This window comes from Trichosurus vulpecula, chromosome 1 (genome assembly GCF_011100635.1).
Source record: "Trichosurus vulpecula isolate mTriVul1 chromosome 1, mTriVul1.pri, whole genome shotgun sequence".
NCBI classification, from domain to species: domain Eukaryota; kingdom Metazoa; phylum Chordata; class Mammalia; order Diprotodontia; family Phalangeridae; genus Trichosurus; species Trichosurus vulpecula.
In genome coordinates this window covers 522,421,670-522,445,282 of record NC_050573.1, presented here as the reverse complement: position 1 = coordinate 522,445,282, position 23,613 = coordinate 522,421,670, and the positions used below count along the sequence as shown (strand labels likewise).

At 39.3% G+C, this 23,613-nt stretch overlaps 1 protein-coding gene across 1 annotated transcript in view; it reads right to left on the bottom strand.

Moving 5' to 3' along the window:
- Nucleotides 1-23,613, bottom strand: part of DHRS7B (dehydrogenase/reductase 7B) — a 67,843-nt gene that overhangs the window by 22,814 nt on the left and 21,416 nt on the right. The window contains exons 2-3 of the mRNA XM_036742252.1: nt 13,561-13,739; nt 6,625-6,734 (exon numbers count right to left, since the gene is read on the bottom strand). Of these exons, the coding sequence (XP_036598147.1) occupies nt 6,625-6,734; nt 13,561-13,739 (289 nt within the window). The remainder of the gene's footprint in view (nt 1-6,624; nt 6,735-13,560; nt 13,740-23,613) is intronic.

Sequence of the window (23,613 nt, the reverse complement as noted above, 5' to 3'; positions counted from 1 at the left end):
TCAAGGAGAATATTCTTTGGAGTAGGAAGGCTAAGACAAAATGACTATCGGGGAGTTGAAAACCAGGATAAATAGGGGGACAGTAAAAAGCATCTATCCACTCTTGATAAATTCAAGTCACTAGTCCCAGATGAAGCATCATCCTGGGGGGCACTGAAAGAAATGGCAACACTTCCTGCCAAGGTGGCTGTCTGAATGGAGGGCAGACTCCTAGCTCCCATAAACCTAATTCTAGCAAAACCCTAAATTTTCTCTAGATTGAATAACAATCAATAGATTCAATGAGAAAGTACAGTGACTTCCTCTATCCTAGAACTGCACAAAAAAGGCAACTAAAAGCCTACAGGCAATAGGAAAAGGGACTTTTCAAGTAACATGAGTTCCATTGTAACTAGAGACAAAACAAATGTAGCCTTTGAGGCTCTGTGTCCAGAGATTTCAAGAGTCGAGGGCTTCCTTGAGAAAGCCTCAGGATTGGGACCCTGGGAGTCCTTGGAGAGTAACCAGAACATTGCTAATTAGTGTGGCACCACAGCACTTAGATGAGGATGATCCAGGGCCTCTGAGGTCCCTAACATTCTATTCCGAGACTCTAGAGAGGGCTCTGAGGATCCAGTATTCTGAACCTCAAAGATCCATGGGGGCATAACCCTTCGAGGCAGATAGATCATAGAGCACTCAGTGAAAGAACAAGTGGGGCTGATCACCCCCCTATTCCAAGAGTGGATCAGTAAGTGGGGTGTGGCCCTGGCACAAAACCCCAATTCAGGAACTAATACTGGAGGAGATGAGTCAATCCAAGAAAATACCCACAGTATCAAAATTATTGCAAATCTAACTCCATAACATCTGCAAAGCAGAGACTTAAAGGAAAAAGTAGATTTTTCTAAAAGGGCCAAATGGATACCTAGAAGAAATGAAGAGATTTAAAAAATGAAAAGCTCTAGAGAAAAGAATTAGAAGGAGCATAAGTAGTTCAGAATAGACAAAAAGGAAATCAATGACTTTATAAAACAACAAAAAATTTTAGAACAAAGTCAAAGTATTGAAAAAAAGGAAGAAAATGTAAGCTGATTTTTAAAAAAACTGACGTGGAAAACAGAACAAGGAGAGAGAATTTAATAATCACTGGACTAACTGAAAACCATCATAAAAAAGGAAGCCTGGACACCATATTTCAAGAGATCACAAATGAAAACTATCCAGATCCATTAAAATGAGATAGCAAAGATAAAAAGAATTCACCAATTAGTTACTGAAAGGAACCTTAAACTGAAAATATCCAAGAGTGTCTGAGTCCAAATCTAGAGCACCTACATGAAAGGCAAAATACTATAATCATTCAGAAAGAAACACTTTAAGTGCCAAGGAAAAATCAGTATCACACAAGACTTGGCAGTATCTAATAAAAACCAGAGGAGAGTTTGGAATACAATATTACAAAAGGCAAAAAAAGGCCTACAACCAAGAATAACTTACCCTGAAGAACTGAATATAATCCTGCAGGGGGGAAAAATGGAATCAAGGACTTTCAAGCATTTCTAATTTAAAGACTAGAGTTGGAAAAGAACTTTGAAATACAAATTTGAGCCCAGAAAGGTGTAGAAAGGTACATTCGGAGAATTGGAAGGAACTGTAAGGTGATCTAATACTAACATTCTAGTATGGAGAAAAGAAATAACTATCCTATCAGAACCCTGATGTCCTCAAAGGGTATTGAGGGAGTTAAGAAAAAACAGTCCTCAAAGTGGATTGGTTTTATTCTGAGTGTTTGAAGAGGGGAAAGAAAAAGCAGGGTAAAAGGAGAAATATCACACCAGTAAAGTATAAAGAAAGGAAGGGGGAGGGGAAACAACACTTGCTATTTCTTATAATTGGAGTTTGTGAGAAGAATATACAAACATGGAGAAAGGGATAGGGAGAGCAGGCATATGTTTAACCTCACTTTCATTAAAAAACAAAGTGAACACATAGAGAGTTTGGTGTATAACTACATTAAAGTAAGCAGGGAAAAACAAGCTGCAACGGCGGGGTGAGGAGACATGTGAACCTAATCATAAACAGATATTTCAAGATACAAAGAAAAATAGGAAAGAGGACTATAAGAAGTTAAATTTGTTATCTAGTTTTTTTTAAAGAAATACACAATAAATTTAGTAAGGTTTTCCCCTCATTCTATGTATTTAAAATGTTTTATTGATAATCTTTCCCTCCATATCTATCATTATTCACTAACTTAGCACAGTGCCTGCCATATAGTAAGTACTTAATAAACTCTCTTTCACTCTCTTTTTTTATCCAAATCATTTGATAAAAATCTTAAAACAGCACAGGACCAAGGACAGATTCCTAGAACATTCTACCTAAAACTTACTTTCAAATGGACATTGAACCTCGAATGACTGCTCTTCGGGTCTGGTTATTCAACCAGTTCTGTATCTAACCAGCTGTACTATTGTCTTAACAGGGGTGGGGAACCTGCAGCCTTGAGGCCACATGTGGACCTCGAGGTCCTCAAGTGCAGCCCTTTGACTGAATCCAAACTTCACAGAACAAATCCCCTTAATAAAAGGATTTGTTCTGTAAAACTTGGACTCAGTCAAAAGGCCACCCCCAAGATTCTAGCCTATATCATTCCATCTTGTCCAGAGGTGATGAAAAAGCTTCTCAAATGCTTTAAAAATTTTTGGTAACCTATATAATTTCTCTTAATCTACTAGTAGCAACCTTGTTAAAAACTAGCCTATTATTGATGAAACAATGCTGTTATTTTTATGATTATGACTCCTCCTTTTCTAGATGTTAATTAACCTTCCAATTATTAACAGATTCTAGAATTTTGCCAGGAATGAATCAATCTCACTTAGCTTATAGTCTGAAATTTTCATTCTCTTTTCCTATTTGGAGATTGGGACTTTTGTCCTCCAGTTCTGTCTTGTTTATTGCAACCGGTTACTGACTAATGTTCCATAATCATACTTGCCTTTTTAAAAAATTGTTTTTATTTTCAACTTAAACACAAAAAAGAGCATTTCTATACATACAGCAGAACACAAAAATCAGATTCAATAGAAATTGTGAATCTCCATTTCAAAACACTTTAAAAAATTATATAATAAATTTTACATACTAATTTCAAAATTGTCCTACTTAACTATATTTCCTATTTCATTAAAGGTTCATTTCCCCCCTGTAGGATTATACTCAGTTTTACTGAATAAGTTACTCTTGGTTGTAAGCCTGTATTCTTTGCCTTTTAGAATATCATATACCAAGCTCTCCACTCTTTTATCATGATTCCTTGCTAAATCTTCTGTGATCTCAACTGTGGCTCCTTGGGACTTGGATTCTTTCTTTCTGGCTGTTTGGAGTACATTTTCTTTGACTTGGAAGCACTAGATTTTGGCTATAATGTTCCTGAGAGTTTTCATTTTGGGGTTTCTTTTATGTAGTACTGGTAGATTCTTCCTGTGTTCACTCTGCCCCCTGGTTCTAAGAGATCTGAGTTTTTTTATTTTGAAGATTTTGAAATAGTATGTTCAGGCTCTTTTTTTGATCATGGTTTATCAGGTAGTCCAATGATTCTTAAATTATCTCTCCTTAATCTGTTTTCCAGGTCATTTGTTTTTGCTTTTTTTACAGCTTTTTTCTACTTTTTTCTAGTCTTTTACTTTGTTTTAATTTTTATTTTCTCGTGGAGTCATAAGCTTCAATTTAGTCCATTCTAATTTTCAGGAACTTTGTTCCTTAAGCAAAATTTTGTACCTCTTGTGCTAAGCTATTAATTTTCTTTCCAATTCTGTCTCCCATAGCTCTCAATTGTTTTCTAATAATTTTTCCTCTAATGCTCTCATTCATTTACAAATAATATATTTTTAGGCTTTTTTTTAAACTCTTGCTTCTGTGGGTTACCTCAGCTGGTCTTCAGGGGTTTATATGTTTGCCGGTCTTTGTGTAGCAAACCCAGCCTCCAACCTCCTCTGAAACCCTTCAGCTAGAGAGTTTCCACCACCGCCTCATTACTGTCCATAAAAAGGCCAACTGAAAATGTTAGGGACACAGTGTCCTTTCTCCTGTCACCTTACAGCATGGAAAGGTGGGTGAAGGGCCCATGGGGCAGCAGGGAATCTTCCACTGGTGTGGAAGATTTGATGATGAGCCAGAGGTAAAGAGGCCGCTTCTGCAAATGGGGGGTATGTCAATAAATGGTTGTCCAATGATGGCCAGAGAATCTGTCTTTTTATAGAGTGATCATATAATAATTAGCAACAATGAGTAATGTTTACAAAAAAAAAATGGCCAGATCAATCTGGAAATCTGGGCTCAAGTTCTAGCCCTGCCATTTGTTAACAGGTGACCATGTCTCTCTGAGTTCCAGCACCCTAGGATACAATAATGCTTGTTGTCCTGGTGCTACTTAGGTTATGCGGTTGTGAGAAAAGCCGTCTGTGAATGGTAAAGTGCTGTGCCCATGAAAATTGTTGTTGTTGTCGTTCAGTGGGATGCAAGGAAGTAGGCAGAATGCACAGAAAGAAGCCAAAGAAACCGGATGATGGATGACAGAGGGGGCATCCAAGGAAAGGTCTCAGACTTAAGCAGAGTTCTGAAAATGCATTAGTGCTTGCTCACTAAGAACAGTGTACACAGCCTTCTGAGCCAGGTTCTGTAGGGCTAGCCAGGGGTGGGGAACCTGCAACATCAAGGCCGCATATATGTAGCCTCTTAGGTCCTTGTTTTACAGAACAAATCCTTTTATTTAAGGGGATTTGTTCTGTGAAGTTTGGATTCAGTCAAAAGGCTGCACTTGAGGACCTAGAGGGTCACATGTGGCCTCGAGGCTATAGGTTCCCCACCCCTGTGACTTGTATAGTCCAATAGGTCCCCTATTGGCAGTTACACAAACAATTACAATACAAAATAATATACGATATGAGAAGCACAAGCAAAATAACAGGTCGTACCTGAGGGAGTTTGCGCAAGGCTTATGAGAAGAAAGACATCTGGGGTGGCTTACAAGGACGGGTGAAAAGTCAACCAGCTGGGAAGGAGCAGGGCATTTCAGTTTGGGAATGGAATGAGCAGAAGCACAGCAGTGGGAAAGTGTTCAGTATCCACAGTGCGTGGTAAGTAATCTAATTTGGCTGGAGCAGAGGGTATGCAGAAGAGTAAAAGATACAGTCTAGAATGTTATGGTGATGCTATATTGTGGAGGGTCTTGAAAGCCAAACAGAGATACAGGAGTTTACATTTTACCAGGCAGGCCATAGGGAACTTTTTGAGTGAAGGATTGACGTGAACAGATTTGTACACACAAAAGAGAAGTCTAGTAGTGGTATGAGGGATGTTCTGGGGGAAGGAAAGAAGTGAAATGAAAAGAGCCGTTAGGGATCTGCTGCAAAAATCCAGGCAGGCACAGAGCAAGGGAAAGAAGAGGTACGTGACATACGACAGCAGGAAAACTGATCACAAGATAATGTTACTGCCTTTTTATGTAGCTCATAAAGTGGATTTTCTCCTCATTGACAAATGTTCAGGTGCCTATTCAACGGAGGGAACAAGACTAGGAGTAAGAAAAACGTCTGGAACGATGGCAGTATCACTAGGCTAAGCCCTGGCCTCCCAAGATGACTGCTTTGAAGGGCAATACTTAGACTTGCACATGTAAGCTTTGGTTTATATGTTTTTAAGTCTTGTTAATTTTTATTCTGTTATACCTCAGAAGGGAGCAATATAACAGCACACAGGAAAAGCTTGAGGTGATACTGCTCACTTACAAGATAGCTACTGCTGGGCTCCACCCCCAACACCAATGCTATCCAAGGGTTCTTTTACACTTCCTTATATTTGATCTGCAACCAGCTCCTTTCAGGCTACACAAAGCATTCCTAGTTCTACTATTGAGGGAACTGAGTATGTTAGAAAGGTTCAAATGGCTCATGCATTCACTCAACAATCATTTATAAGGTGTTTATTATATACAAAACACTGTGATGGACAATGTCAAAGCCTCCCTTTTATTAAATTTTTAAAAACCTAATTTTGACAAGAATCAAATTAATTGTGGGAAGGGGTGTTAGAACTGGTGAAAACACTGGGAAGAAAGACACATGAGACTGATTCTTTTCACTTTTTAAAAAATGACTAATACTATCTGACACAGTTGATACATCGTTTGGTCCCACTCAATTACTTTTTTCTGCCTTTTTTGTTATTTGTTATAAGGGATGACTTGTTGGGTAAGGGAGATGGATGAGGTATTTGGAAAAGAAGATGATAGAAAAACTATATATATATATATATATATATATATATATATATAGATATATAGATAGATAACTACATAGATACAGATGATATATGTAGAAATATGCATCTATAACTATATGTATGTGTATGTAACTATAATCAAGTGCTCCTCAGTAAGATTGGAAATGTAGTTCTTTAGTCTGTTCGCCTCTGTTCAGTTTTGATGTGTAACAACATTTCAGAAGATGTTACTGCCTCCAATTTCAGAATATGAAGAAGCTTTGAATGTCTAGTAGTAACAAGAATGCCTCTATGTTCCCTCAGAAATGCCTGACTCTACAGGACTCAAAATGTACATCTCCATCATTCCATTCTTACCTTTCTATAGTGAGTAGCAGACAGCTCTCTGACAAGCTCTCCTAGCTTCTCTTGGCTTCGTCCACAAAGAATTAACTTAGCACCAGCCGCATAAAAAACTTTAGCACATTCTAAAGGAAGATACAAGAAGAACAGAAGTTTTATAGCTGAACAGATCCAAAATCATTCTCTACTAATGTAATGAAATGGAAACTTACTGAAAATTCAGAAGATCCAAATGACTGTCTGTGTTGGTAACCAAAAATGGGCTCCTTAGCACTTAGTCAACAAGTGCCCTTGAATAGTTTGGCTTTTTCCCCTGAACTAACTGAATGCTGTTTGTATGTTGGATTGGAGTAAGCTTGTCGGCCCCTTCACTTTGCTTCCCTTGCTTAAGCAGATCGAAAGAATCTGTGCTTTCCCTGGCGTACCTTACACCCCCGCAGAAGCCGGATGGTTAAAAACAGCTTCCGTTGGAGCCAGAGGCTGCTACAGCTACAGCCACAGCCGAAGCTGAAGCAGGAGCTGCCGGTAGCAGAGCTGACCTACGGGAGGAAGCTGAACAAGGACTTGAGGCCAGTCGGTAATCTTTTTACCATAGAGGGGAAGCATGTATATGATTTTGCTTTACACCATCATGCTTCTCTGTGGCTTCCTGGTTACTCTTGTGAGGTGGACTTATTGGGCCTGGAAGCTTTTGATCAATATATCAAAATGGGGATGCTGGTTCATGGGTTGGTTACTGTGGAGCCTAAATATATGCTTTGATTCTTCTGCCTCCTACTTTGAGAGTTTCTTATATCCGGCGGTTCCAAACCTTTCAGACATATATATGATCTTCTTTGAAATTATAAACTCTGCCCTCCTAATACACTGTCCAATGCACCTCTGCCAATACCTCCCACCCCCACTACCACTGCCTCCTACCTCTGGGGCCCAGGGTCACAAACCCAACTCTCATTTTCATAATGGAGCCTCACAGCTCCTATTTCTGAACTGTCTTTCTAGAAATATTAAAAACACAAAATCTGAGTTATGATGTTATTTAAAACTGAAAGCCACTCATTTAAGGAGGCAGAGTATGGTCAGGGTCAGGCCATATCCCAAATGCTAATTATTAACAACACTGCCTTTTATCCTAGGCTTCTAAGTATGTTAAAAAGAGTAGCAGTTCTGTGATATCACAATCTCCATAATGGTTCTATGTGATATGAATAACAAGACTTCAAACCATAAAACAGCTTTTTAGTATCCAGGATGTAAAAGATACTTTTATCTTGGTATCCATATTTTTAAAGGAGTCTTATATTGGAGAATTAATGACTTCACTGCCAAAAGAATGAGGAAGTAGGTATTTGTATTAAAATATATTATTTTAGTCTAAATCAGGGTGGGGAACCTGTGGCCTTGAGGCCACATGTGGCCTTCTAGGTCCTTTGGTGTGGCCTTTTGACTAAGTTCAAGTTTTATAGAACAGATTCATCTATAAAGAGGATTTGTTCTGTGAAGTTTGGACTCAGTCAAAGGGCCACACTTGAGGACCTAGAGGACTACATGTAGCCTCAAGGCTTCAGGTTCCCTATCCCTGTCTAAATACTCTTTCCCCAGTGTTCTTTCAAACTTCTTTGTAACTATAAGAGATTATAAAACAGGATGGGATAGGAAGTCACAAGACTATTCTGGACATAAGGGCTCCCCTCCTCAAGCAAGAAAGTTCATCATTGAGCATCATCCTAGTTCTACTGTTTCAAACTTCTAGATTTCTCACTAAAAGCCACTCCAAATGGTCTTCCTTCCTATTGCTCAAACTCAGCACCAAATTTCTCTCACCAATTTTACACGTCTATATATGTACGTTATTTCTGTACGTAAAAAATGCACCTGCACTGAACTCTCTGGGAGAAAGATACTATATCCATTAAGCAAGGACACTTTCAATTGTGCTCACACTTGGATGGCCATCTTTTAAACAAGAGTTAATAAATTCATTTAGTGGGCCAGGCATGTGACTGGCAATAGAACAGAAGTTCCTTCAAGACAGGGACTTTGTCTTTTGTCTTCGGCAAGTAATTGCTAAATGCTTGTTGAATGAATGTATGAGCCAGGATGCAGGTGCAGAAGCTGCTTGAATACCAACTGTGGTCAAATAAGAACAGGACCCATCATGGTGAAGGGTACACCTTTGTGCAGCCTTAGCAGGCACTGTCTTCTAGAGTCAGTGTGGTGTTGCAAGCTCAGGCCATTCCAGCATATGTAATCCCTCTTAGCAATGAGCCAAGCTTCCAGAAGAAACGGTTAGAAAGATTTCTTTTAAACTCAGATGGCAACATTCTGAGAGGAGGAATATTTTCTGATGTTCTCTGTCATTCCCAAAGGAATGTAAAAACTTTTGATGCAGATTTGATGAAGGAATACAAAGAACTACTTTGGGATATGCCCCTAAAGGGTAGGAAAGAACACAGAACTGAATAGAGTAAATCTTAGGAAGGTCAGTATATAAATAGCCTTTGAAAAATGATAGCCCAAGCTCTACACTAGCTCTGAGAGCAGCAAAGCGAAAATGGGAGGAAATGAACCCTGTACAGAGAGGAACTGAGATAGAACAACAGGCTGGAAAAGCATTCCATTTTCAGTCCTTAGGAAAGTTTTGTAGGAAAAAAAGAATACGAGGGCAAGATGAGAAGCAGTGACAATTGGAGAAGAGCTGTTGTCCCCAGAACTATCACTTATCTAGGCTATCACCCAGTTCTTCTCTGTTGGAAGATTTCTGGGATTTCCTCCTTAGTCAACATGTTAGCACCTCACAAATTTGGGATGTAGGCTCCCTAAAATGAGAATATAAAAATATTCTGCTCCCTTAGTCAACAATACTATTATTTACTCAAAGACAAATCCGTCCAAAAAGATAGTCATATGAAGTAAGTATCAAACAGTCCTAAGAAATATCATAGCTCCTAAAAGGCAGAAGAAAAGTTAGCACATTCACCCAAGAATGGTATAAGTCTTCCCCTCAAAAAAAGTACCCATATGATTTGCTTGTCTTTGACATTCCTACATGAATGAAGACTGAATCCCTGAATCTGGTAATAGATTATTTGAAAGTTAGAATGGACCAAAGAGAAGCTAATGATTCTATGAGATGACAAGAAATACTAAAATAAAATCAAAACACTGAAAAAAACTGAAGTATAAATGTAAAAACAACTGACTTGGAAAACAGGTCAAGGAGAGATAATTTAAGAATCATCGTACTACTTGAAAAGTATTAGCCAAAAAAAAAAAAGCCTAGACATCGTATTTCAAGAAATTATTTTTAAAAAACCAGCCTATCTCTTAGAACAAGAGGGCAAAGTGAAAACTGAAAAAAATCTTCTGGTCACCTACTGAACGGAACCACAAAATAAAAACTCTCAGGAACATTACATACAAAATCGAGGGCTTCTAGGTCAAAGAAAGAAATATTTCTAGCAGACAGAAAAATGCCATTGTTGAAGAGCCACAGTCAAGATCACAGAAGATTCAGCAGCTAATACTACTATAAAGAAGTAGGGAGCTTGGAATAAAATACTCCTAAAGTCAAAAGGTAGAGGCTTACAACCAAGAATAATTTACCCAGCAAAACTGAGTGTAATCCTATGGGAGGAAAATGAACTTTTAATGAAACAGAGGATTTATAAACATTCCTGATGAAAGGACTGGTGCTCCAATCTTGGGAGTGAAGAGAAACAAAAGATAAATATGAATGAGCAATCATAAGGGACTAAACAAAGAGGAAATGTTTATATTCTAATATGAAGAAATGATACATGTTTCCTCAGAACCCTATTATCACTATCAAGGATCACAGACATAGTTTAATAAGATGGATAACCTATTCTGATGATCTTTAAAAAAAAGAAAATAGAAGGGAAAAGGAATTCACTAGGCAAGAAAGGAAGCAAAAGGATAGGGGAAATGCTCTTACATAATCTGAGTGAACAAGAAGACTGTACAAAGAGGAAGGTGCAGAGCGAATGGATGACACTTGAACCTCACTTTCATCTGAACTAGTCAAAGGAAGGAAGACACACACCATTGGTTGTAGAAATACATTTCACTTCAGGAAAACAGGAGGGAAAGGGCAGGGTCAGTCCTAAAGGAAACAAACTCTAACCATGGAGGGTGGACTGGGAAGAGGAATTTAAAAGGAAAGGACAAGAGCCCTTGGTAAAGGAAAGAGAAAAAGGTCAAGGGAGAAGCAGAAACATATATTATCAAACTTAGCATACTGTTGTAGCATACTGTACAGGCCTTTGCTCTCACTACCTGCTTCTTCTTTGAAAAGAGAGAGTGGAAAGCTGATCAATGACCAACCACAATTCCAGAAGACTCATGATGAACCCTAATGAAAGGTGACGAACTCAGGGTCCAGATTGGCGCATATATTTTTTTGGCCAACTGAGGAGTTTGTTTTGCTTGACTATGCATATTTGTTATAAAGGTTTTGTTTTTCTTTCTTTCTCAAGGGTGGTAGGAGGATAGGGGAGAGAGAAGGTGGACGTTCTTCAATTGAAAAAAAATGAAATTATGTTTTAAAAAAGAGGGTAAGATTAGAAGGGAAACTGGAATTAGAAGGGAAGTTAATTGGAAAAAAATCTTTGCTGCAAGTTTTTCTAATAAAGGCCTCATGTATCCAAGATGTTTAAGGAACTAACCTCAAGTTTATAAAAAATAAGAGCCATTTTCCAACTGACAAGTAATCAAGGGGGTTCCTTTTTGGGGGAGGGAAGAATGGTTTGGTAACAAATATGCATAGTGAAGCAAAACAACTTTCTACATTGGCCATATCTAAAAAATATATATATGTATATATATATATATATATTTCTTCAACTACATTCTGCATCTATCACCTCAAAAGGTGGGCAGCATGTTTGATCATGAGTCCTCTGGAATCGTTAAGTGGTCATTACATTTATCGGAGCTCTCAAGTCTTTCAAAGTTATTTTCCTTTACACTATTGTATTCATTTTATAAATACATACATTTTTACATGACAGATATAAGAATTTTTTTTGCTTAACCATGTATATTTCCTACAAGGATTTGTTTTTTCTATAGAGGGATAGGGAAAAAATGAATGCTTGTTAATTGAATAAAAATGAAATTTAAAAAAGACATCATGGGTAACTTTGAAGATAGCTGTTTCAGTTGAGTGATGAGGTCAGAGGTCAGATTGCCAAGCAATGAGAAGTGAGTAAGGGGAGAAGAGGAGGCATCAATTGCAGACAGTTGTTTTTTCCCCCCAGAAGTCTGGCTAAGAAAGAGAGGAGAGACAGGATAATAGCATCAAGTGGGGAATTTTTGATAATTGAGCAGACCTGGTCAATTTTGTAGATGGTAAGAAAGGAGTCAGAGAAGGAAGGCTGAAGATTAAAGATGAGAGGAGGAAACTGTGGCGACAATACACTGGAAAAGATGGTAGGAATGAAATATCAAGGGTATGTGTAGAGGTGTTGGCTTTGGCAAGAAGCACCATGTCTTCCTCAGAGACTAGAGTAAAAATGGGAGATGATACAGGGTAAAGAAAGAGCTCATGGTCCATGTTCTTATTTTCTCATTAAAGAGAGCAAGTACAGGCAGACTTCAGAAAAATCTGGAAAGACTTATATGAACTGATGCTGAAGGAAGTGAGCAGAACCAGGAGAACATTGTACACAAATAACAGCCACACTGTTCAAGCACTCTTTTTGCCAGACTTAGCTCTTCTTAGCAATGCAAGGTTCTAAGACAACTCCAAAAGACTCATGATGGAAAATGCTTTTCACATCCAGAGAAAGAACTATGGAGTCTGAACGCAGAGTGAAGCAGGCTATTTTTTTTGTTCTGTTTTGTCTTTTTCTTTCTCATGGCTACTCCCATTCATTCTAATTCTTCTATACAACATGACTAATGTGAAAATATGTTTAATATGAATGATATGTAGAGCCTATATCAGATTGCATGCCGTCCTGGGTGGGGGGAGGGGAAGGAGGCTGAGAAAATTTATCAAAAGCCTATGGAAGTGAATGTTGAAAACTAAAAATAAATTAATTAATTTAAAAAAATAGAGAGAGCAAGTGGTATAATAGGGTGGGGAAGAGAAAAGAAGGTTTAGAACGGCTTTTTTAGGGAGCAAGATAGAAAATGAATTAGGGTGGAACCAAAGGGTTCACTTGCTGGAATGAAGGTCCAGATAACGAACTTGGAGGGGGCCTAGTCAGCATGTTTTCATGACTCTCTCCAGCTCAGCTTAGCAGCATGAGAGTAGAACTGAAGAAGGTAGATGGTGGGAGTAATCTAGTTGGGATTTGGTAAAATGTGAGCAGTGAGGGGGCAGGGTCGACATGGTAACCTAAAGGGTCTGTATTAAAAAAAGAAGAAAATAATGAGACAGCAGTGGTCAACAGCCCCACAAAGTAATGAGGAATAGAGGGATTGGTGGTCATAACAAAGATTAAGAATAAATTTAAGAGGAGTATGGCATAGGGAGAAATGGAATGATAGGCAGTCATGATTGAATAAAGGAATTTCAGAGTTCTTGATCATGGAAGTGGAACAGTTATAGGTTATGTCACGATCGAAAGTGTAATTAACTATCCCTTTCTGTAGCTCAGGTAAAGCAGAAGAATACGTCATGGGAGCTAGGAGATTAGATTAGGGTGTTTGAGGAAACGTGAACAAATATGTTGAAGTCCTCTAGTATAAGAGCAGAAGCTGAGATAGAGTTCTGAGACTGTCAACTTGGCACTGAACTCCTACAGAAAGGAGAGAAAATTAGCTGAGAGCCAGTAGATAACAGCCAGCAAGCTTTATATTGGGTGATAAATTTGGATAGAGGGCCAGGAAGAGGTTACTGAGTGAATGCAGAATGGGAAGAGTCTAGAAATGGCAATGGAAAGAAAGGAATATTCCTACTCCTCATACTTGGGAACCCACCTTTCCCCAGTCCAGAGGTTGCCCCTGTTATCACAACTACAGAATCCTGAATGTAGGACTTCATTCGTATCCACTGCAGCAACTTGAAGAGACCGAAGATTCCCACGCAGCCAACGAGCAGGGGCATGATGGCCATGGAGGTGATACAATCCATCAGCTTCCCCTTCGGTACAATCCTCCTACAGGTGTCAGGTGCAAAAAAACAAAAACGTTTGTGGCATACTGAGCAGAATTAACAAATCCCTCTCTTTCTATCTGAGCAATATCTCAGAATCCTTTATTGAACACTCTGAGCCCCAGCAAATACTGCCTCCTTCCCCAAATAGTATACTAGATCATTTAGCTTCCAAAAAGCTCCTTTCCATTACTTTTGTTATTAACTTCTCTTCCCTGTGGTTTTGTTTCCTTTTATGTATATAAAATGCTATCCCATACAACAACTAACACTGATGTTACTAAAGCTGCATTTATATTATTTACATTGCTGTATTCACATCTATGTTGCAGCACTGAATTGTGGATATATTTACCAAAGCAAAACTCACTGGAGCTCAAACCACAGATTTTTTGGGGGGGTGGGGTGGGAAGGTTCTGAACCTTTTATCAATGTGGGGAACTCCAGTTATAGAGACACCTTCCAGCAACTGGGCTACCAAGAAGGCGAGCATGCTCAACAGCTAGTCTGTTTCAGAGGCAGGTCTTGACTCCCAGGTTGATTTTTTTTGTTTGTTTTGTTTTTGAACATCTGTTTTTAAAACTTTGAGTTCCAAATTCTCTCCCCTCTTCCCTTCCCACCCACCCTCCCTAAGAAGTCAAGCAATTCAACATAGGCCCCATGTGTATCATTATGTAAAACCCTTCCGCAATACCCATGTTGTGAAAGACTAACTATATTTTGCTCCTTCCTAACCTATCCTCCTTTATCCAATTTTCTCCCTTGACCCTGTCCCCTTTCGAAAGTGTTTGTTTTTTATTACCTCCTCCCCCATCTGCCCTCCCTTCTATCATCCCCCCCTTTTTATCTACTTCCTCCTTCTTTATTGTGGGGTAAGATACCCAATTGAGTGTGTATGGTATTCCCTCCTCATGTCAAATCTAATGAGAGCAAGATTCACTCATTCCCCCTCACCTGCCTTCTCTTCCCTTCCTACAGAACTGCTTTTTCTTGCCACTTTTATGAGAGATAATTTACCCCATTCTATCTCTCCCTTTCTCCCTCTCTCAATATATTCCTCTCTCATCCCTTAATTTGATTTTATTTCTTTTAGATATCATCCCTTCATCTTCAACTCACCCTGTGCCCTTTCTCTCTCTATATATATATACGCATACATATATACATACATACACACATACACACACACACACACACACACATGCATATTCCCTTCAGCTAGCCTAATACTGAGGTCTCATGAATCATACACATCATCTTTCCATGTAGGAATGTAAACAAAACAGTTCAACTTTAGTAAGTCCCTTGCAATTTCTTTTTCTTGTTCTTTTTCTTAATTACCTTTTCATGCTTCTCTTGATTCTTGTGTTTGAAAGTCAAATTTTCTATTCAGCTCTGGTCTTTTCACTGAGAGAGCTTGAAAGTCCTCTATTTTATTGAAAGTCCATATTTTGCCTTGGACAGGTTGATTCTTTATCACCAATGCTGCCCTCCCTCTCACAGATTTTATTTCTAGTTTTTAGAGGCAATGAGATGATTTCAAGTAAATCTAAGGGAGGAGGTGGGAAGGACTAGACAGAGTTCTAGACTGAACCTCTACTCATGGTCTGACGTGACCATAGATACAAACCTCTTTGCATCCCAATGCTCTCTTTAACCACCAAGTTGAGGGGGTAGACCAAAAGGTCTCTCTAAGATCCCTTCTGGCTCTTAGGGCTTCTATTTATATCATATGTGGCTGATAACTAAGCTTGCTACTTAAGATGATTGTCTTTATGTCATAAGTGGCTAACAATATATCTGGGCTCACCCAAATTTCCACAAGACACCTAGATTTTTGGAACTGAAATGAGATTCTAATACTAATTTCAACTCCAGGACATTTTAGGAATAGAAAACCTTACAACCAAAATGACAGCAATCATACAAACCGTGCAAGGTCTGTTAAGAAGCAGTTCAGAAGTGGAAAGGGCATGGGATTTAAACCACCAAACTCAGGTCACAATCATGGCTCTGCCACTTGCTAGTCATGTGACTTCAGGCAAATCAACTAATTTGTCACGAGCTTAGGTTTCTTCATGTGTAAAAAGGCACATAATACTTATAATATCTAAGTTACAGGATGTGAGGAGAGCACTTTGTAAACCTTAGAGCACTACATAAATGTAAGCAATTATTACCAACAGCCCACAAAGGCTAATAAGAGACTACTACTTCTTGTTTTCTTTTCAGCCAAGGGAAAAGACAAAGTTTATTAAGGATTCACCATAATGGGTTGTCTTAAGAAATCCCACCCTTTGTGACGCCTGTTTTCACAAGCGGGCCAGATTCAATCTACTGAGTTAGATTGAATCTGAGTGCCTTCATGGAGGCAAGGAGACTACTACTTCTACATATGGCTGGCACATGACTCTGTCATAATGATCACCAAATATATTTTGTATAAACCAGAACAGTCGAAATAGTTCAAGAAGGGCTCAGCACCAACTGAAAAGGGGAACAAGGCTGTGGCATTCGTCCAAGTTTCGGCTGACAGCACAAGTAATTAAATGCGACTCTATGATGGTGCCCCGTAGCATCGGTATGCACTAGGATTTCCCTAAGGGCCACAGGAAAGGTGAACGCAGAGCCAAGGGAAGGCTAAGGCAGCAGTAGTAATAGACTGATCAATCAACAAGCATTTATGGTGCATCTAATATGTGCTAAGTCTTGTGTTGACTACTGAGATACAAATACAAAGAAAGAAACAATTCCTACTCTCTAGGAATACATTCTTAGGAGAGTGTAAGGATGACTAAAATACCTTTGCTTAGCCCACAGTGCTCCATATCAACAGGTCTGAACATGCCTCCAATAACATCTATAACATCGTTTCTCAACTGGGCCAAAGAATCATTGAAATAAGAAGTCAATCTATCTATATTTTATAACACCTCCAAGACAGAAAACATATTAATAATGTTTTCAATAATCCCTGTCTAAAAGAAAAGCCAAATTTCCTGCACGGTCAGCCTGTCAGTCAACAAGCATTTATTAAATGCCTACTACGTATCAGGCACTGTGCAAAGGGTTGGGAAAACAAAAAAGGGCAAAAACAGTTCTTGCCTTCAAGGAGCTTACAGTTTAACAAGGAAGAAAAACATGTAAGCAACTATGTACATACAACATATATGTCGTATTATGGGAGGTAATCTCAGACTGTGCATTAGCAGTGGGAAGGAGTGGGAAAGGCCTCTTGCAAGAAGTGGGATTTGAGCTCAGTCTCAGGGGAAGCCAGGAGGTAGAGGTGAGATTCCAGTGAAAAGGTCAGGAGATAGAGTGTTAGGCACAAGGAAGAAGGCTGGTGTAAACGGATGTTAAGACTACATGGAGGGGAGAAAAGTTTAAGAATACTGGAAAGGTAGGAAGAGACCAGGTTATGAAGGGCTTTAAAAGCCAAATAGAGGATTTTATATTGGATCCTAGAGGTAACAGGGAGCCACTGGAGTTAATATATATGTGTTGGTGTGGGGAGGTAAGAGGGGATGGGAACTTCAGGAAGATGACTTTTTGTAGCTGAATGGAGGTATGCTGAAGTGGGGGGGCAGGGTGAAATGGTGAGCAGAGAGACCCACTAGCAGGTTATTGCAATAGTCCAGGCATCAGGTGATAAGGGTCTGCACCAGGGTGGTAAGGGGAGATCAGAGGAGAAAAGGGGGCATATGGAGAGATGCAGCAAAGGGGAAACTGACAAGTCTTGCCAACAGATTAGACACTAGGGGTAAGAGGGGAGGGTGAACTGTGAGAAAAAGTGGGGAGTTAAGAATGACACCAAGGTTGCAAGTTAGGGCAATTGGGAGGATAATGCTACCTTCTACAGTAATAGGGAAATTCAGAGGAAGGAAGGGTTTGGGGGGAAAGATAGCTCTCTTTTGGACACAGTGAGTTTGAGAAGCACATAGGACACATTTGAGATGTCTAATAGCTGACAGCTGGTGATGACACTGGAGGTCAGGAGAGAAGTTAAGAGTTAGATAAATAGATTTGAGAATCACATGCATAGAGATGAAAAACACATCATAGGAGCTAAAGAGATCACTAAACAAGATAGTATATAGAGTGAGAAGAGGGCCTAGGACAGACCCTTGGCACATAGCTATGATTAGAAGAAGGGACTCAGAGGAAGTTCCAGTAAAAGAAAGAAAGCATGGTAGTAAAAAAAAAAAATCAACCCTATAATATCTTTTAATGCTGTTGTCTTATCCTGGTCTTTAGAATAAGAAGACAGATGATCCTGTAAATGAAAATTATTTTTATTGTTTCTAAAATACAATCTGAGCAAGGACAGAATCAGATGCTAAAGGTCTGATCTGGAGAGTAGTTGTATACTACCCTCATATACTTCTGGACTGTCCCAACATCCCGGTCACAAATGGTTTGCAGACTATTTCTACTTTGTTTCCTAACAACAAATAAATTTTATCTCTGCAATGCCACTTAGCCAGGATCACTGGGAAAGAGCCAGCTGGCGGACTCAGTCTCCTATAACTTACAGAGACTCTTTAATTCTATAATCTTCATTTATTGTGGTTGATTATGCAGAAGACATAATGAAAATAAGGCTTTGTCCAAATATCAGGCCAAGTCTACAATGCTGATAAAAGGAATCAGCTCATTATTTGATCTATCAACTGCATTACTTGAATAACTGTTTTAACGGTATGCATAAATTTCTACCATGCCTATCAAAATAACATTTAGATATTTCACCATAATCAAAATAAGCAATCTGTTATTGTTGTTCAGTCATTTCAGCTGTGTCCGACTCCTCATAAACCCATTTGGGATTTTCTTGGCAATACTGAAGTGGTTTGCCATTTCCTTCTCCAATTCATTTTACAGATGAGGAAACCCAGGCAAACAGGGTTAAGTGATCTGCCTAGGGTCACACAGCTAGTAAGTGTCTGAGGCTGGATTCAAACTCAGAAATATGAGTCTTCCGACTTCAGGCCCACGGCTTTATCTACTATACCACCTAATATCCATATGTAATTATCTGTAAAAATCATTCCCTTCCATCAACAACCAACCTATTTCTTATAAACACCTACATCCTGCTAAGGAAATACATTTTCCTCTCTTCCTTCATCCTGCCAAACCTAGGCATGGGCGCACTGAGAATGAAAGTGTTTTCCAAAGTACAGAGCTCTTTACCCTGTCTACTATTACGATTTAGCACTCTCCAGAGATCACAGGCCAGATGACTATGGCCTATGGACAGGCCTGACCTACTTTCACAGCTTCTAGGGATACTCCTGAGATCCAAGGACAAATAAGTTCCTTAGAGTTCAGCTGGCACTGATGGATCAATGAGACCACTCCTGCAAAAAGTAGTTGTGTGTGTGTGTGTGTGTGTGTGTGTGTGTGTGTGTGTGTGTGTGACAGATTGCCTGTTTTCTAAGTTAGCTTCATCAAGACAGCCTCATTCAATGCCTATCAGTTCAATCAATCAAGAGAGAGTACGGTAAACCCTTAGATAACTATGATTTTGTCTTCACTTTGACTTCTTTCATAAAATAACCTTGAGGGACAATGGGATGGAGGTGGGAAGAGGTAAAAGGTTAAAAGAAAAAGAAAACCACAAAACACATCTCCTTAAGAAGTGAGTTTAAAAACAGTTCTCTTTGTGACCTACACTCCTACTCCCTGATTAGATCAATTCTGGCCTTTTCCCTAGAGATGCAGGTACTAGTTAGAGGATCTCTAGCAGTTCAAAGCAGCTTCAGTAAACTTGATCTGTCCTGAGTCAAAATCAGAACTACCCAAAGACCTGAATCTCACAGACAATCCTAGAACCAAATTGGTTCCTATGTTTAAGGAATACTCTGTTCTCTCTCCCAAGGTGCCCTATAGACCAGAGTTGACCAATTCTTTTTCAGTTCACACCTACAACCCTAGAGTTGAATACAATAAAATGGAACTACAAAGAAGCAGAGAATATGCTGTGAGCAAGTTGTCATTCATTTGGTTTCATTCTTCTCAAAGCTGGTTACTCACTTCACCAGGGTTGAAGACTCAGAGAATACCTTAAAAAATGCTCCGGAACAGAACGTGTCCTAAAAACAGACAAACTAGGCCAAGAAGGCTAGAAGAGACAAACTTTCAAGTATTGTTTCACACCTGTAGGGGGACAGTTTAAAATGAGTCACCTCAGCATGGCTTCCTACTGGAAAAGGAATCCTATGTTTTTCATCTTTCATATACTAAAGAGCCTAAGAATTCAACTAAAGCCCAAACAGCAAGATATAAAATGGATAAAAGAAAGAGAAACTACAAACCGTCTTGTAAATTTCCGCACCCAAGGAGGAACCTTCCGGGATTCCATGAGCACCTGAAACAATACCTCAGTCCAATCTGGATCTCCTGGAACTGGAGGACATTTTGCCTCAAGTAAACATGGCGCCAGGTTAATGTAATCCATTCGTCATCCTATAGGCTATATTTCTATGCAGAGAGCAGATTCCTGCATTCAATCAAGCCTGTTTTTAAGGACTAAGAATGCAAAATGAGTTTAAGATCAGTTATGGATCTGTCCCAGCTGCCCAGGGAACCAGTTATGGGGGAAAAAAAACCCAGCCAAACCAGTGTGTGCTATATATCTGGGAGAATCAAGTTCAATCTCAGGTTAATTCTCCTGACCATTTGGAGCAGGGAGTTTCACAGTGACAATGACTGCTGTTCCAAGGGAGTACTTTAGGGGTTCAAAGACCCATCCTATGTCCACTCCCCTCCTGGAAAATATAAGTAGCAGCAAAGAGAGAATTAGCCAGAGAAGAGGATGTGCTATTTGATCTCTTCTATGTACTCAGCTATTATGGCTTGTGAGACAAGAGCTGCAATTTCACTGATGTTGGGACTCTCCCTCCCATCCCCAAGACTGCCAAAACCTGGTCAGCACTTTTCTCTGCAACTGTAAATCTTAGAGAGTTGTCTAGAACACTGAGAGGACTAAGGGACCTTTCTCAGGCTCTCCCAGCTAGCATGTGTCAGAAGCAGGACTGGAGCCAGGTCATCCTAGCTCTCAAGTGAGCTTTCTATCTACTACTCACTGCCACCTCTCATGTTCCCATGTTACCCTTTCCCATTCTCAGCAGTCTGGACAGAATTTCTAAATAATTCACTCTCACTTGCTTTCTTGCTTTGGGGGTACTATCTTCCATAAAAAAACACAAGTAGAATAGAAGGTCCTCGAAGTGACACAAAACAATCATGTCTTGGCCGGCATAACCCTCAACCTAGTGGGAAAACACCCTGTGTAAAGTAATAAAAGTAAAAAAGACGCATTTTAGTTTTTATTTGGGAGATAACACCTATAAAGGAGTTTCTTTACATAAATAATTACTCGTTTTCTATAACAGTAAACTAAGTTTACAATTTTAAAAGCCCACAACTAATAACTACTTAGGATTTCAGAAACCTAGTCATTGTACAATCAGTGACAACTCTGTTGGAAAGATTCAAATGGGGGAAAAATGTCTTGCTCATATGACTTTCTATGTTTAAGGATCAACATGTAGAAAAAAAGGGGGGAACATGTATCGGCACCTTTATGGGTCACAGTGGGAAGTGGGATCATGGACAGAAAGAGCTGTTAGGTCTGGAAAATAAGGAATGAATCATTTCTAGGTACCAAGTAACAGACAACTAGAGCTATAAATACTTGGGGCACTACATATAACTTATTTGTGTATGAACACAATAAGGTTGTACTATTTCATGGAAAAAAGGCATTAATGCCTATTTTTGTATAGAGGATAATTTTAAATAGCTGAAAAAACCTGAAGGATATCATTGGTGCATTAAACCTGTTCGAATTTTGTCAACTACAAAATAGTCAGAACCATAACTATACAAAGTTTTACTATTTAAAGTAAAGATGGAAAATCCTCTTCAGGTCAACAACTGGCACTTAACTCCAGACTCATCCTGAGGTCAGGAAATATCACTATTCATTTGGAATTCAACTCCTCTAAATTTCCAGAGTGACATTTTAAAAACCGTTCCCAGGACATCAAATAAGAAATGAGACAACACTGTCTTGTGGCTGAGATGACCCTGTTCACCCAGGGCACAGTCATTACTCCTTTTGACCCTTTTCTCTACTCCTTCCTCCTTATTGGTAAGAACTTTGGATTACATTTCACACATGGAATTTTTCTTTAGAATCCTTTCCTTTTCCCCACCAGTTTTTAAAAACCCAAAAAACAGAAAAGAAAAAAAGACCCATCACCACCTTCACAAATTTTCAATTAATTGGTGTTGGTTACTGGACTTTGTTCAATTATGACACAGAAATTAAACCATTAATACCCTCATCTGAGAATAAAAACATTGCCATCATATAAGAGAAGGTATATTACAACCCTTTAACAGTCAGACATGGGTTCAGGACAGTCAAAAAGCCTGGATTACACAGTAATGCACAATGCTACGCACGCAGAATTGGGTTAAAGGGCAAAGAAAGATTTCAACTGGAAGGAACACTGAAATCCTGAGGCAAGGAGTGGCTTAATATCTTAAAAAGCAATAAGGATCTCTTCCCTGCAAACACCTACACACCCCGTTCTTTCATAATCGAGTACTGTACTAGCTATAATCCAGCCAGTCTATTTAAAGATACAAATAGCCGATGAAAATCTATTTTCAGAAATTAAGAGTGCTGGTTAAAAGGAGAGTAAAGTTCCTCTTTTTGTGCCCTGGTATCCAGTCAGGAGCAGCATGGTGTCCTCAAGTAGCTCCAGTCTTTGGATTGAAGAAAGTACAATATCCTACCTTTGATAGCAGCTCCCTTGCCAGCAGTGGGTCCCAATGCCAGTGTCTTTCCTGGGTTTTCTGACACAAGGGCAGACAGATAAATTGGGAGATGGCAAGGCACCAAACAAATGCTCCACAGCCAACAGCCACTGGTCAGGATTACTGAGAACAGTCTTCCAGAAAAGCAATATGCATGTTTCCTTCTGTGCCCTTTAGGGGGGGCAGAGTCCACTGTCCCCCAATCCACCCCCAGTTTAAAAAGTCAGAGATACATTTGAAAAAGCAAGACTTAAAAGAGAGAACACTATTATTTTTGACTGAGTGACAAGTATCAAATACCAGAAAGAATGGACATTTCACACACATTTCAAATAAACAACATTCCTGGTAAAGCACTAGGTTCCAGTGGAACAGCAATCATAGAGTTAAAGTGGAAGAGGCACAGGACATAAAAGGAGAGCTAAAATATACTCTTGTATTCTGGTTCTTTAGAAGATCATGATCCAAATATTTATCTAGGGTGAAATTTAATACAGTAGAAAGAGCACCGGCTCTGTAATTAGGTTCAGATATTGTTCTTTCTGATAGTTTGACTCCTACCCCAGACACTTACCAGCTGTGTGACCCTGGGCAAGTCACCTGCCCTCTGCTAACCATTGAATGAGTTAATTTATATAAAGGGCTGTGAATATCTTACAGGGCATACAGTATAAATGCTAGCTATTATTATTATATAATTCCAAATCCGAATCTGGCCCTGCATCGGGGTAACCATGGAGATGCAGACTCCTTCCCAAGATCCATGGGTCAATGAAGTCATGATCCGTGTAAAGGTTTTTGGGATTCTTTGCAGAGATTTGGGGTAAAAAGTCCCTGGAAGGGAGAATATGGAATATGGTGTGTGGACGCATCTTCCATCATGGGAACACAAGAGACACAGGCATCCCTATCCTATGAGCTGATAGTGGCTGCAGAGGGTAGCACGGTTGGTGTGGAGGTCAAGGACGATGAGGTTCTTCTATGCTGAACGGCTCTGACCTGGCAAGACTCTGAGCTATGATGCCACTGTGTTAACTCTCCCTTTA